The sequence below is a fragment of the Ornithodoros turicata genome, chromosome 5, assembly GCF_037126465.1.
Source record: "Ornithodoros turicata isolate Travis chromosome 5, ASM3712646v1, whole genome shotgun sequence".
Lineage (NCBI taxonomy): Eukaryota > Metazoa > Arthropoda > Arachnida > Ixodida > Argasidae > Ornithodoros > Ornithodoros turicata.
This window is the reverse complement of record NC_088205.1, coordinates 49,745,334-49,760,374: the sequence shown is the minus strand read 5'-3', so window position 1 is coordinate 49,760,374 and position 15,041 is coordinate 49,745,334. Positions and strand designations below refer to the sequence as shown.

At 45.5% G+C, this 15,041-nt stretch overlaps 2 protein-coding genes across 2 annotated transcripts in view; one reads left to right on the top strand and one right to left on the bottom strand.

Moving 5' to 3' along the window:
* LOC135396012 (uncharacterized) overlaps nt 1–14,423 on the top strand; it is a 47,540-nt gene extending 33,117 nt beyond the window's left edge. The window contains exons 3-4 of the mRNA XM_064627082.1: nt 12,867–13,475; nt 13,900–14,423. Coding sequence (XP_064483152.1) covers nt 12,867–13,475; nt 13,900–14,397 — 1,107 coding nt within the window. The 3' untranslated portion in view covers nt 14,398–14,423. The remainder of the gene's footprint in view (nt 1–12,866; nt 13,476–13,899) is intronic.
* On the bottom strand, nt 6,255–9,679 carry LOC135396011 (uncharacterized). Its single transcript, XM_064627081.1, has 3 exons — nt 9,622–9,679; nt 8,500–9,199; nt 6,255–7,874 (listed from the first exon to the last, which is right to left on the bottom strand). Exons 1-3 carry the CDS (start codon nt 9,642–9,644, stop codon nt 7,344–7,346), a joined length of 1,254 nt encoding a protein of 417 aa, XP_064483151.1. The 5' UTR covers nt 9,645–9,679; the 3' UTR covers nt 6,255–7,343.
* Nucleotides 14,424–15,041: the final 618 nt, after the last annotated feature.

Below are 15,041 nucleotides of genomic sequence, written 5' to 3'. Positions count from 1 at the left end.
CATCTAAGAACAACACCGGCACAAAATATCACCTTGGACAGGTATGTCCAGCAAATAAAAAACATCCAAAATATTGCACAATATATACAGGGTATCTAACTATGAACAGGACCATAAAGTGCTGTCAAAGCAGCAGCATCAACTTTTCCCACAGCAAGCATGTTAAGAGGGGATACGAGTGAGGCGGCATCTCCGATTCACGATTTTTTCGCTCGTAGATGGCGCCACACGAACATACGGGTCTCAGCCTGGAGGAAGCTGTAACCATTACCCTTAGTAATAACTCACTCCTCCGCAGGATTGTGTAGTCCCAAAAACACGTGTGACCTCCTTGACTATTGAGATGCGGGGATCTCACGTCATGTTTGGGTTGCCAAGGTCAACTCAGCTACAAAGAAAGAAGGAGGTCCCGACGAAAGCCAATTCTTCCCTTTTGTCCCTTTGTGGACTGCATCTGGTGACTTCTTGATGTTTTGCTATCTTAGCTTGTCTGACTTTCTGGACGCAGCGCGGAGTCCAAATGTTATATTTCGTTGGCCCTCGCTTATTTATATTCACCTGCTGATTTTTCTTTGGCGCCGAGATCTCACACTAGAACATTTTGCGGACGCATTTTGTATTTAACTGACTATTCTGATTTAGTGTATTTACCTTGCGTCTGTGTGCAAGTGAATCTAAATTTATTTGTCGCTACAAACATTAACCGAATAAGTCCTCCGAAACCTAGACAAGATAAGCCGTGCAGCACACCTTTGCATTTTGTCTTCTTTATTTTTTTTATTTTTTTTCTCGGACAGCGTGGATGTGCAGAGATCCAAGACTGCAGATGCATACTCTAAATGAGGGGAAGTAATGTTTTGATTGTAGATGGGTAGAAATCCAGCGAACCGGTAGAGATGTAGGAAGGGAGTTGCCTCAGGACAGCAGCCGCCGATATTTCGAACAGAGACTGTTGAAGAAGAACAGTCTCAGAAGAACAGAAGAAGAACAGTCTCGGTTCGAAATATCGGCGGCTTCTGTCCTGAGGCAACTCCCTTCCTAATGTTTTGATTGATTGATTTGTAAAAGAAAAAAATGGAGATGTTAGTCCCGAGCCACTCGGAACTAATGCTTTATATGCTTTATATGCTATTAATTTAATATGTTTTGTTGTACCATGGCGAAATTTCCTTCTTATAGTTTCCACAGACAAGCGGCTTTCGCACACATATGGATATCCGATTTCAGAACTTTCCTTTTAAATTTGCCGCCACTAATGAGAAGGGTGCCCAGAAGAAGCACAGACTGTCGGCTGCTCCCAGCGTCAGGCCATATTCTTCAATATGTGTAATTCGTCGGATTGTACCCACTTTTCTGTTCAGTTGTGTTGTTCGTAAATGACAAAGGTCTTAAAATAACCAGTGGCCTCCCCTCTTCGGCTGAACAAAGCAAACAAATAAATAAAAAAGCAGAGGACACTGATTGCCTGCACCGTATGCTCGAATCAAAACTTACGGAAAAACAGGTGCGTACGACCCACTCCACGGAGCTTTGAACTCCTTTCAAAACAAACGCCTTTCCAACAAACGGCGTCGATCAAACGGCATTCGACCAAACGATTTTCGATTAAATGGGCGGACACCCAGTTTTAGTTTATTTACTTTGCGCCTATGTGCAGGTGAACCTAAATTTGGTCCTTACAACATACATGTATCCTTCGAAACCTAGACAAGATATCAGAAGGTCGAAACTTAAAAGGCCGAAAAATTAAAACATCGAACGATCAGAAGGCTGAAAATTCAGAAAACCGAACTATCAGCAGGCCGGAAAGCCAGAAAACCGAATTACCGTGAGGTCGAAAAGTAAGGAAGCCAAGATACGGAAATTGTTATTCGAACTGCGATAAAAAATGAGCTCTACAAAGTAAGTAGGATAGAATTGTTGAGAACTAATACAGGGAATAAATCGTTTCACCAAACTTCCCTTTAGATAACGTACTTTCGATCACTTAGGCAGAAAACAAAAAGTAAAAGTAGAGATGACTGTGTTATTGCAAGTGTTTATTGTACACGACGACAATCACGTTCGGGTTGCCAAATATATAGAGCGACACCATCTCCTCTAAAATTCATTGAGTGGGTAGTACAAGTCATTCACTGACAATCACCCACCAGGCGCTTTCTTTTTGTAAACATGTCCCCAAGAGTCTAGGCAGCTAAGACGCTCAGACTTGCAAATGCAGGTTGCAGTACATCAGTACAAATAGTGTTCCGTGAATTTTGGGAGCAAGCCTTTTTTTTTTTTTTTTTCAGAACTTGCCATTTTTTGAGTCAATATACCCAATAAGCACCCTTCTTTTGGGTGTAATATGTGACACCCCTGTTACACCCATCATTGGACCCCGAGCCCGAGAACTCGGAAGACTGAACTATCGAAAGCCAGAGGGGTGGCAATCAAAAGGCCGAAAATCAGAAGGCCGAACTATCAAAAGGCCGACGTTCAAAAGGTCGAAAAGTCAAAACGCCGAACGATAGAAAGGCCGAACGCTTAAAAAGCCGAAAAGTCAAAAGGCCGAATACTTCAAATACCGAAAAGTCAAAAGGCCGAACGCTTAAAAAGCCGAAAAAACAGAAGGCCGAACGCTTCAAACGCCGAAAAATCAAAAGTCCGACCGCTCAAAAAGTTCGAAAGACCATACGGTCGATGAGTAAATGAATAAAACAATGTTGAGATGGACAACGGATCCCAAGAAAAGGACAAAGTTCCGTCGTAGGGGGAAACAGGTTTCATGGTGATATGAGGAGGAGACCCTTCAGCGAAAGGAGTAACGGCCTCTGTCCTTTGTTCTCTTGTTCCTTAAAGACAGGCTTACGGGAAAGTAGGCTGTAGGTGTACTCAGGGTGTACTCAGGTCGTAACCCCCAAACGGATGGACTAAATGCCTTCTGTCCTTTGTTACCCTTCTTGCCCGCTACGTTCACGTCCAGTCGCCTACGGGTAGCTGCTCCGCATAGACCTACGTGCGACCCGAAGTAGACATGGAAGGTAGAGCCCTGCGAACGCTTTCCTCGCAGAAAGGTAAAGTTAAAATTGGCTGTAACGATGGCCATGTGTATATTCTGGACAAGGTTAATGCAAGTCGGCATTATTGGCGTTGTGAGCGCAAGATGGAATGTCACGGGCGCATCATAACGGAACTCGTAAACGGAGAGCATGTCCTGAAGAGGGAAACCAAGTGTCATCTGCATGCTCCACACATCTGTCGGGGAGACATCATCAACGCACGAGCGGCCATTAGGGACACTGCGCCAACATCACGCGAAGCTCCAGCAAGGGTTGTACAAGAAGTCTGCAACTCGGTCAACGTCGCTGCAAGGCAGGAGCTACCCAGTGATAGTGCAATGAGGCAGTTGGTTCGGCGGGTGCGCAAGGCTGGCCTTCCACGCGAGCCGGACTCCGTCGAAGACTTGGTGATTGGTGACCGGTTCAGGTTTTCACTACAAGGGAAGTCATTTCTTCGCCGTGACAGTATTTGTGATGATGGGGCAAGAATTTTTGTGTTTTGCACTGACGAGAACCTGCGACACCTTGAGTCATCAGCGACTTGGCTAATGGACGGTACGTTTAAAACAGTGTCCAGACTGTTTGAACAAATGTACACTATCCACGGGTATGTCCACGGAGCTCTGTTCCCGCTTGTGTACTGTTTGATGTCCCGGCGAACCCAGCTGGCCTACCAGCAGCTTCTTCGCGATGTGACTGACCTCGCAGCAGAGCACCAAGTACTGCTTTCCCCTTCAGACATTATTGTGGACTTTGAGATCGCATCCATCAATGCTGTTCGAGTAGAGCTGCCTGATGCGAACATTCACGGGTGTTTTTTTCACCTGTGCCAAATACTGTGGCGCAGAGTGCAGAGCTTAGGGCTGTCCAGGCTGTATGTCGAAAACATTAATGACTTTGCGACAAGAGTAAGACAGCTTGCTGCCTTGGCGTTCCTTCCTGTTGAAGAGGTGCGTGAAGCATATTCAGCGGTCAAGCCGCTGTTTCCACCGGAATCATCAACCTTGCTCGACTGGTGGGAGACAAATTACGTACTGGGAAGGCCAGTGCGCCGCACGACTGCTGACGGCCAAGCAGTTGTCATCAGGAGTACCCCCACGTTCCCGCCATCTCTTTGGAATGTGTGTCACCTTACAAACGACGAACAACCGCGAACGAACAATGGTGTTGAGGCCTGGCATCGTCGTTGGAACACGTTGGTGGGGAGTGAGCATGTGGGCACGTTCAGCCTGATTACCCAAATGCAGGCAGAACAGGAGACGACAGAGACACGCATCGAGCGGCTGATCCGAGGGGAAGCCCTCCCCCTTCCACGAAAGCAGCAGCGACTCCGGGAAGAGCGCCTTAGGCGAGTGTTAGATAACAGAAATACGCGAGATGTGGAACAGTTTCTCCGCGGCGTGGCCCATAACTTTTCTTTGTAGTATTGAGTTAGTTTGTCTCCGTTGAAATAATAAAGGTGCTAAATAGGTGTAACTTTCTGTGCCTTTTCTATCTCCATATTTATAGGGTGTTTCCGAACGCAAGTGTTGTTCCCTTCCCAGCTATATAAAACACAGGGCCCGGTGCTCGTCTGGGCACCGGGCTGGCTCTTATCTGCACAAGCATGATTGCGCGCAGAACTACACCGCAGGTTGGGCACTTTATTGCGTCAACCTGCCCGCAAACGGAGGCGGGAGGATATTTATTGTAGAGAAAAGACAAGAAAGAAAAAAAAAAGGACAAGGGGAAAGGTTAGCAAACGCGGTAGTCCCCCTTTCCGGCCCTTAACCCGCGCCAGTTTTAAGACTTTTCGGCCTTCTAGGTATTCGGCCTTGTAATTTGTCGGCCTTTCAGCATTCGGCCTTTTGACCCTTCGGCTTTCTGACTTTTCGGCCTTTTGACCCTTCGGCCTTTTCATTTTTCGGCCTCTTGAACAATCGGTCTTTTGAGTTTTCGGCGTTTTGATCATTCGGCCTTTTGATTTTTCGGCCTTTTGAGCGTCGGCCTTTTGATAGTTCGGCCTTCTGATTTTCGGCCTTTTGATAGGGACCCAAGCCAGAGGCCACCAAGAAAGGAAAAATATATATTCGAAAAGTTACATCTGCTACATCAGGTAGATCCACAACGCTGTGCTCAGGACAGGTATTGGGAATTAATGTGCTAAATGCTTTTTATGCATTTAAAATAACTTTGTTTGTCCAGCGCATGCCACTTTTTGGCAGCATCCCTCATGTACTGGGGTTGATCTTACAGCTGTGGATAGAGAAAGAGCTTCTTTTGAAAAAGTTCTGTTAAAAAGTGAATTTTTACGTGGAGTCTTTTTCAACGTTTTATTCATAAATTATTTATTTCGCAGACATCCTCTTGGGATTCCTTATTTTTCGGCCTTTCCATAATCCAGTCTTTGACTGTTTGATATTACCTCATTAAAAAAAGAAAGAAAACTGTCTTCCAATTTCAACACATCGGGAGACCGAATGATAACACCACTCGGTCTCACTGTGCCTCACCTCCCCTAACCCTACCGTTCTTTTTACGTGCATGCGATGCGAGACGAATATTGTGTGGCTGTGTAGCAAAGCTTTCCTGTTCTATGCCGCCTATTCTCCCTATTCTCACTCAAGGCCTTCCCATTATTTTGCGACGACCTACTATGGACCTACTCAACGTGGATCTCTTCAGACAGGTTTCACGACCTCAATTTCACGCTTCCGCTGCCGGGGAAACCCCTTCTGGGATAGGGTGCCAGAACAGTGACTGCATTCCGCGGAACGATATGAAGTTCTCTTCTGACCAGCAATGTGGCGCTACTGTACGATGGCAAGACGGGGCAGTTCACGGAGCCGTACATACCTTAAGTTTTTTCAATATTGTGAACAACTGGAGGCATGGACAGATATGACATGGACACGTAAATATTCAAGAAAGAATTCCGCGTAAATGCTACTGATTACATTTCACATATGTGCCACAGTAAACGAGCTACGAACTTCCAAAAGCGAGAGACCGAACTTATAAATTTTTTGCAGCTTTTGTAAGGTTTTTAAAAACTTCCGCAAAAAAAATTGCAAATGTCTCCAATGTGAATTTTTGAAATTCGAAAATCTATCGAACAAGGCCATTTTGGTCCAAATCGGTTCAGTATTAGCTGCAAAAGATCGCATTGTTTCGCCCATAGAGAATACATGGGGCCGCCAGAGGTCGTATCCCCTCTTAACAGCAAGCGTGGACATCTAAGAACAACACAGGCACAAAATGTCACGTTGGACAGATATGTCCTAAAAGACTGTACTATAAATACACCTATATATCTAAAAAGGCAAATTTTTGCAGTAAAGGTCACTTGATCATGTTTCATTCCCAGAGTTGTACACATTACTAAAAAAAAGTAATTGATTACAATTCCTGTCACTACTACGCGAAAAGTAACTATTTACCGTTACAAATTACTTCATCAAAAATTTAATACGTTACCGATTAAAAATGTAACGTGTTACTTTTAAATTTCTCGCCTACTGTCCCAGATGAGGACGATCGTATAGGCGTCGAAACATCCGCTTCGTTTTGTAACTACTGTTATGTTCAGCCCACAAAATTTATCAAAATAGTCACCTATTTTACTGTTGCTCCAGTAGGTCGCGGTTGTAAGGGATTATCATATTACTGTGGTGTGCATGGAACACGTGTGGACTAGAACGGCCGTCACAGTGACCACTACGTCATTGCTTTAGTCGAACTCGTGGTGGAACAGAAGAATAGATTGGCTTGCTGAAAAGTGTTTCCATTGGTGACAGAAGGTTAAGAAGTAATCGATTGCTCAGTAATTGATCACCGAAAATTATAATCAGATTACTTGGCAAAGTACTTGCTCACAAAATTAATTGATTGCGTTAAAATTTGCTGGAAAAAGTAATTGACTACTAGTAACGCGTTACGTGCAACTCTGATCATTCCACTGTCATTCTGCACGAGGCCAAGGACGTACACAGTCACATGTAACATATAGGTGCTGGCACAAAATATCACATTGGACAGATATGTCCTAAAAGAATGCGCTATAAATATAAATCTAAACAGGGAAATATTTGTACTAAAGGTCATTTGATCATGTATCATATCACATTGTAGTCATTGCACATTAGGCCGAGACGCTCTGTTGTGTTTTCTGGGTTTGTGATGCCAAGTAGGGCAGCAAAATTCTGAAGTAAAATGAATCAAGGGCCCCCTTTGTAGACATCCAGCCTTCTGAGTCGAAGTATATTCGTTCAACTGCCAGCCACTTTTGTGACCAAACAACAAAGTCTCCCCATTCACAGCCAGTCAGTGCCATTTGCCCAGCACCTGATAATAGTAGCTGTGGTTTCTCTTCAGTTTTGGGTGTCCTTGGTCGTCAAGAGTCAAATATGGTATGTTATTCTTGGCAAAAGAAGGCTCGCTGTCCTTCAATGTATACGGACACTTGATCTCAAGCACACCATTAGGTTTAGCCTCTGTGGGGTCATGCACGAATCTATCTGGTGAGGCACCCAACCAAGGGCAGCTTGGATCCACCACAATGCCGGCTGTTGATAGTGCGACATCATGCCCAAGTCGTCTCATTACACCTTCGTAGCACTGTGCGGCAACATCCTCGTGTTTTCTTCCATATGCCACAGCTCGTACTTTGGACAGGTCACGTTGAGCAGTTAGGTTGTTCAGTCCCTTTTCAGTCCACTGAGAGCGGTGCAAAACATGGCCAAATTGTGACGCAGTAAGCCGCAACTTCCTTGCAGAGAGCCATCCTTTACTGCTCGCCTGCTGACGGGTGTTCCGTTCAAGAACTCTTGCGTCCTCGCTTGTGAGAACAATTTCCTAAAGGTCAAAAAGATAAAATCAATCGCATGCCACTTCCAGTAGCGGTACTTATGTTGCTTATGGATATAGTTACCAAAGGATGAAACAGAACGTACCAAGCATTATGTGACATGTTTCCCAGCTTAGCTTCGTAGCCAAAAATATATCAATGATCATGTGTGGATTGCTAATCAGTAGAGCCTGAAGTTTTAGGGTTTTACCCGATTCTTCCCAAAATTTGCACCCCGAATTGAAGGTTGACACTTTAGGGTGAAACCCGATTTTTACCCGGCAAATTGCTTTCACTGGGATGTCTGTAGGAATGCAACAGCTTATTCGTTTGGCAGCAAATGCGGTTACATCACCGTTTGTACCAAACCAGTAAAGTTTGTTTGTAATAGAGCCCGATTTCTCCCAAAATTTAGTGCACTGGAAGTTTTTTTCATCCGAATTCGCATGAATTTAGTGCATATGTTTATTTACCCGATTTTTACCCCCCGAGTTTAGAAAAAAATATTTCCCGAAAACTTCAGGCTAATCAGGCACAATAAATACCAAGACTCAAAAAATGTACTTTATACGGTGAGAAGGGCTTCTCCCCTGGTGGCATGGATATTAAGACGTATTCCCAAAGCTCTATTACCTTCAAGATATCTGCCTGGCACTTGTCGAGAAGTGGTGGTAGTTGATACTCAGCGACAGCATCTTCAAACAGATTGATCCTAGTGGGCACTCCTGGGTCACATATTTCTGTAACTATTTCAATATTCTGTGACCGCCATACTTCTAATTGTGCAGGCTTGCGAGACTGCTGATACGTGGCAGGTGAACCTTGCAGGGCTTCACCAAATTTTGTTTCACTGAATGGCAGCTTTGATCCCTCTTGGAGCACAATAGCAAATTGGTGTCCTTTCCTTACAAGACATTCAGCCAGGCTTTTGACGTCACTGTTCATGCTCTCCTCGCGGTTGTCCTCTCTTCGTGGGTCAAAGAGACGCGACCATGTGGGTGTTTCCTTTCCTCCTTCTCGGTGCTTCCTCCAATCGATGTCTTGAATACTTGCTGCTCTCATGGCAGCTTGCCTTGGACGGCGCCAACGCTGTGGGAGCTCTGTGCACGCCAGTTCAGGTGGAGACTCGTCAAACCCATGCTTTTTCAGGAGGGACACTGTGCAAAGTAGGGCCATGGCGTGACTGCATGCTCCAGCAACACCGGCAGGGCACTGGCACCATGAGTCTGCCACCAACCCAGTACTTGGGCACAGCACAAGACATGTGACATAAGGTGGACCATTCTTGCTTTGGCTCCTGTAGCACTTGCCACGAACGTATACCTTGCCAGACCTAGAAAATTAGTTTTGTTTGGTTCAGCAAGTTTGAATGGCACTCGTTCAACCTCAATATCAGATTTCTGAGAGCACTTTGTCGTGATTGTTAATCTTTGAAATTACGCTAATCAAGAGCGGTGCATGCTTGCGCGCACAACGGTAAATCGCTAGTCACAGTTGATCTACATTGGCATCACGTTGGTTGTAATGTCCTTGGGAATATCTAATTCCACAAATTCACGCATAAACCTGGCCTGCAGCTATTGTTCTACACTCTTTCGATGCATATACTGTGCCGAAGTAGCAGGCGTCACACATTTACCCTTCCGACTAACCCCTCTTAACCGCACATGTATCGTCCGCCGGTCCTTCCACAAACGCGTACAACTTATTGCACTTATTGCACAGTACACACGGTTGGTCATTCAGCGTTCTTACCTGATATCTGCAGTATTCGTCATGATGGTACCGCAATCCACGTATGACTCTGCGGCGAAGTTATATGACTTCTGCAACTGCCTGGATGAACCTGATTTTCCGTAGTAGTCCCGCATCGCCACCTCGCTTACTGACGGGACCGATGGCAAATCTGTCGTCCAGTTCTCATTGCCGCCAGAACAGAGGAAGTGAGGTTTTGGCATGCTGCCATCAACGCAGAAGTACAACGCGAGGAGCAAATCGAAAGTAATGAAGCAGCAGGAGCAGCAAAGAGAGCTGGATTTGGACACGGCTTTGGATGGCACACAAGCTTTCTCCGTATAATGGCGGTCCGTTGGTGGCAGTGCCGATTGGTTTGGCTATTTTGCATACCACCTATTGCATGTTGTAAAAACATTTTGGGACCCCTCATATAGGACCCCGGTTAGCGAATGCTGCCGTGTTGTGCATTTCTCACACACAAAATATGGACTTTGTCGCAGGCAATGCTATTTACCTCGTATCTTTAATGAGCTCCCCTTCGACAGTTTTTCTTTGGAATCGAAGTACAAACTAAAAAAAGCGCTACGGCAACTTTATCATGGGATGTAGTACCTTTATATGTTCATGTACTGTCAAACTGTATGCCGCTGACTGCTTCAGGCCCAGTGCCACAAGCTTTTCCGCTTAGACGGGCCTGTTTTATTATATTTGTAGTTTGCTTTCTTGAGTAAAATTATTATTATTTATTCTTATTCTTATTATTATGTAAGCGAGTGCAGAAAAAAAAAGGAATACCGTTTCGAGCAGATTTTCCAGACTGGCATTGTAAGCGCTGTGTGTAGGCAATCTTTATAGCCTAATTTACAGCCGCTGGTAGATCCAATTGAGAGCCTCCGAGATACCGGCATCCGTACTATCCGATCACACTTGTACGTCGGCATACAGTAAGTATGCACTAGTAAAACAATACGAAGAGCAACTAAAAATTCTATAATCAGTCAGTACAGGCGGTAGTGACTTGTGAAAACAATAATTGTAGCAGGAATATATAAGAACAAAAAAAGTAAAAGTAAAAAAAGTACTCATGTAGCAATAGGAGACAAGCAAAAAGACGTGAATGTCTCGAATCGAACTACGGACCTTTCGTGGCAAAGTCCGACACTTTACCACTCGACAAACGGCGCAGAGGGCGCGGGCCGCCTTAAAGGGACTATCGCATCCGGGAACGTATGTATGATACCGATAGGGTAATGTTCGTCACCGCTTCAGAGTCAACTTTGCCAAATTTCTCTTCCGAAAACAGGGGGGGATATGTTTCTTAAGAAAAAAAGAAAGGAAGAAAACAGCTTACGTATTAAGTAAACGAGTTTTAAAGGTCCGCCTTCCATCTGCAGCCAACGCGATGATGACGTAAGCCAGGCACACGAATTGGAGCGCAGCGCAAGGCGATTGTCTCCGAGATCGTCTGCTTGACGTTCGCATCGCACTATAATAAGTGAAAAGTCCTCGGTAAATACGGCTGACCTTCGCTTACCAGTGTGAGTGCAGACGTAACCATGTTACGTGAAACACGGCGTTACGCTCCTGGCTCTACGAACACGTTCAATGTTAACCAGAAACAACATTCCGCGAGCCGGTAACAGAGAAGACGCCGTCCCCTAGCATTCCGCCTCGCCCGCCCGCCTGTCGTTCGGTTGCCAAGGCTACCAAGGTCCCTCCGGCCGCTCCGTGATTGGTATTCTCCATGTCAAAGGGCGCGCAGTGATTGGCCTCGTCCGTGTGACGTTTCCAGAGAGGGAATCCCGGAATGCGTCGTCTGCTCTTGCCACTTTTTATGTCAAACTACACAGGAACAACGCTGCCAATTCGCGTCGGGTTTTCGGCGTTATTATCAGTGATAAACGCGGAGTAAAAAAGCACTACAGTTTCGGAATCGACCGGGACGGATGCGATAGTCCCTTTAAACTCGCGAGGTCAACCATGCACAATGGGGATTATTTCGTGAGTCGGTGGCGAACGGCGTGATAAGGACGAGCGTGGCGCCATCTAGAATCGAGAAAATCGTGAATCGGAGTTGCTCCCCGACTTGTATGGCCTCTTAAATACCATGTGTGCGGAATGCACGGGTTTACATTTTGTAACATTGATTTTTTTTTCGGGGATGAATATTCCTAGCAGAAGCGAAACCGGTTAAAAACCGGTATGAACCGTTATTTTTTTGCTCCGGAGCAGAACCGGTACCGGATCGTTTATGATGTAACCGGAACGAAAACCGGAACGAAAAACGTTTCGGTTCGACACCCTGATTTTCACAAAGAAGCGCGCCCGAAATGTTAGTTTCGCGGAGGAGTGCCCCCGCCTTCATTTGTTTTGCCTTCTTTGTGATAAAACTGCTCTCCTCGCATCTTTCATGCGCTCGTCTTTGCGACAATCAAGCAGGCGGGGCTCAAGCGCAAATTTTAATAATCATTTTCGACTATTTCTGTTGCGACACTGTGCATAGTTCTTGTTCGGTCTGCGGTTATCCGTGGAGGGCTTTATATTTCTGTTAAAAAAAGTGAGGTTCGCTTAGCAATTTTCAAAATTCAATTACATAATAAATTTCCCGTAATTAAAAACTGCCCAAAGCCTTCCTGAATGCCTACAAGCGGGGATGCACACCGGGAAACAGTCTCCGAGGTCCTTTTGACTAGTCTTCCCACTCACATTCACTGCAGTGTGGGCTGCTTTTCATGCCCCTTTCCCTCTCCAGTCGCCAGCGCACGTGCACCGGCAGGCTCACGGCACGCTGTCCTCCCTCTGAATGTCTCAATGTGGCACGTCGACGCGGTCTTTCTCATTGGGAGAACTCGTTGATACCTTGCTTCCTGGAGGAGCGCACAGCAATTTTGCTAGCTTTATCGGTTTCAAGTAGCATACCAACCAGAATCATTTCGTTGCTTGTTTCCTCGTTCTCTAGACCGACGCCATAGAGACTTCAATACTCTCACGAACCACTGTTTTACCGATGTTTTCAAATTTTTAGTGTCGCGAAAAATCTCATGATCTGCTGGACACACAGTACACACAACAAAAGTCGCCAAACAGTGCAGAAACTCGCTAAATTCAGCGACAAAATCGCTAAAGTGGCAGCACTACCGCCGGAACAGGGAGTAGGTAACGCAGAAATGAATTAGTGATCTGGATGGCTTCATGTGAGAAGTATACTTGCTGCACGTCCACAATACTTTTCACTAGTCACTGATCAGTTTCATGTCTTCCAGGCTTTCCTTTTCCACAAACGAAGCGTCCAGGAACCATTCTCGCAATCGACCGTTGATGACATCGACGACACCTTGAGCGCGCCGGCTGCTGATCTCATGACTGATCTCTCACCCAACACGAAGTTCACTTGCGTTTACAACTACCTTCAAAATTCATCAGAAGGAGCGTACAGCCCCAACATCCTCCCATTTCCATTATGCCATAATCTGGTATTCTGCTGTCTCCAACCTATGGTCCTACCAACGCAATCACAGGTGGCAGCAATCAAGACGCTTAAGAACCTGGGCGAACAGAGGTCGCTGTACGTTGTTTTCGGTGGAACACAAGACAGCGACATCGTGTTGGCGAGGCTGTTGAACGATGCCTGGCAGCAGTCCTTATTTGCCCACTACGTGTTTGATGTTCGTCGACGGTTTGCCTTCGACGGTATATATCTTTACTGGGCCGAGCCTGAAGAGAAGCATCGCATGCATATGGTAATGCTAGCGGATCAGCTGAGACAGAAGCTGTCTACACATTTACTAGGCTTAGGGTTTATGGTGAATGGGCGACAAGAGTTTACTGGTGCGTTGGACCTAGTGGGTTTGCTACGACGACTTGGGCCACGGGTAAGTCATTCTATCTAAGGGGCAGAGGGGTCGATAGAGCGCTAATTCTTTAGGTAGCTGTATAGTATGAATGTTGGTAGGGTAGGAATTTCGGGTTCCTGTTCCATTTCCAATGCTTCAACTCTATATTTTTTAAGCACCAAATAATGCACCGAAACAACACATGTTGAAAGTACACACATTATACACGAGCACTACAGTCATGCAGTACTTTTCTTTTCTTGCTTTCGTTGCAGATTATTTCTTGTGGCTTCCTATTGTGACCTTTGCTAGCAAGCCCATGTAATTAGGTTTTGCTCTGGCGATTTTGCACACAGACCTAGTTTTCACACATTAAATTTATGATATTGAACAAACAGAGCAAAATAGGGAATGTGAGTTTAAACTTGCAGTAAAACGAAGTAACAAAAATTTTGTCTTTCAGAGAGTCTTCATCGCGCCCCCCTTCTACCCACCAATGTTATACTCTAAGACAGAGATCTACCACCACCACCGGCTGTTATCGATACACTCCAAATTAGCGAATATGAGCGGGAAATATTCCGGATACCTGTGTCATGGTGTATCGATAGCGGGTGTTGCATTTGCACTAAAGACGTCTGGCCAGCTGCCCGTAGAAGGCGAAATTGCCAAAGGTCCAGGAGCCCTGGGTACAAGAATGGGTGTCGTGTCCTACGCTGATATCTGCCGTCTCAAGTTCGATGACCTGTCGACGCGAAGTTTTGCAACTGTTGGCGTTAGTGGACGAACATGGGTGACCTACCTGGACCCGGTCCAGGCTAGGAGATTTTTCACATACGTTAGTGTCTTGGGAAGAACAAACTGTCTCGGGTTCTGGAACCCTGAGTTCGATGACATAGCTGGGAAGTGTGGATTCTCCAAATTTCCAATCATGAGGAGTACAGTAACAAATCGATTTTGATTAACCTATAATAAATACTGCGTGTGACATAAGTAGTAAGAGTGACATTCCTGGTATTCCAAGAAGGTCGCCCGGCTTAAGTTGTGAACAGGTGATGCTACTGAAAAGCCTTCTTTCATCTGTGAGACACCGGCCAAAAGTTGAACGGTAAGCGAGCCGCTCAATAATTAAAACTAAACTTCTAAATTTACTTTGGATGCTTTCAGAACCTCTGTTTTACTGATCGGGACATTTCAGTGAAAAAATATTGCAGGAAAAAACGCGCCTCAACACTTAGATTATTTCTAGTAATTGATTTCGGTTTACCTATTTCTTGCTCGGAGCAGCGTACCAATGTGCGTCAGCTGTCCGGGTACTAATGGCGTGTTCATCCGCGTGATTCACATGCGGGGGTGACGAAAGGTAAGGGACAGACAGAAAGGACGTTTCGAGGCATTCGTCATCACGACAGAGCAGTTTTGTACCCGCTACCAAAACGGAGTAACGGAATACCGCTACACGCTACTCCGCAAAAAGTAGAGCAATACTAACGTCGCAACAAATTAGAAAAAAGTAACGGGATACTGCTACCACTACCAAATACGGGCGGACGAAAATACTATGCCGGTACTCTTCCGCTACCGTACCCTTCTCTATAGGCAACA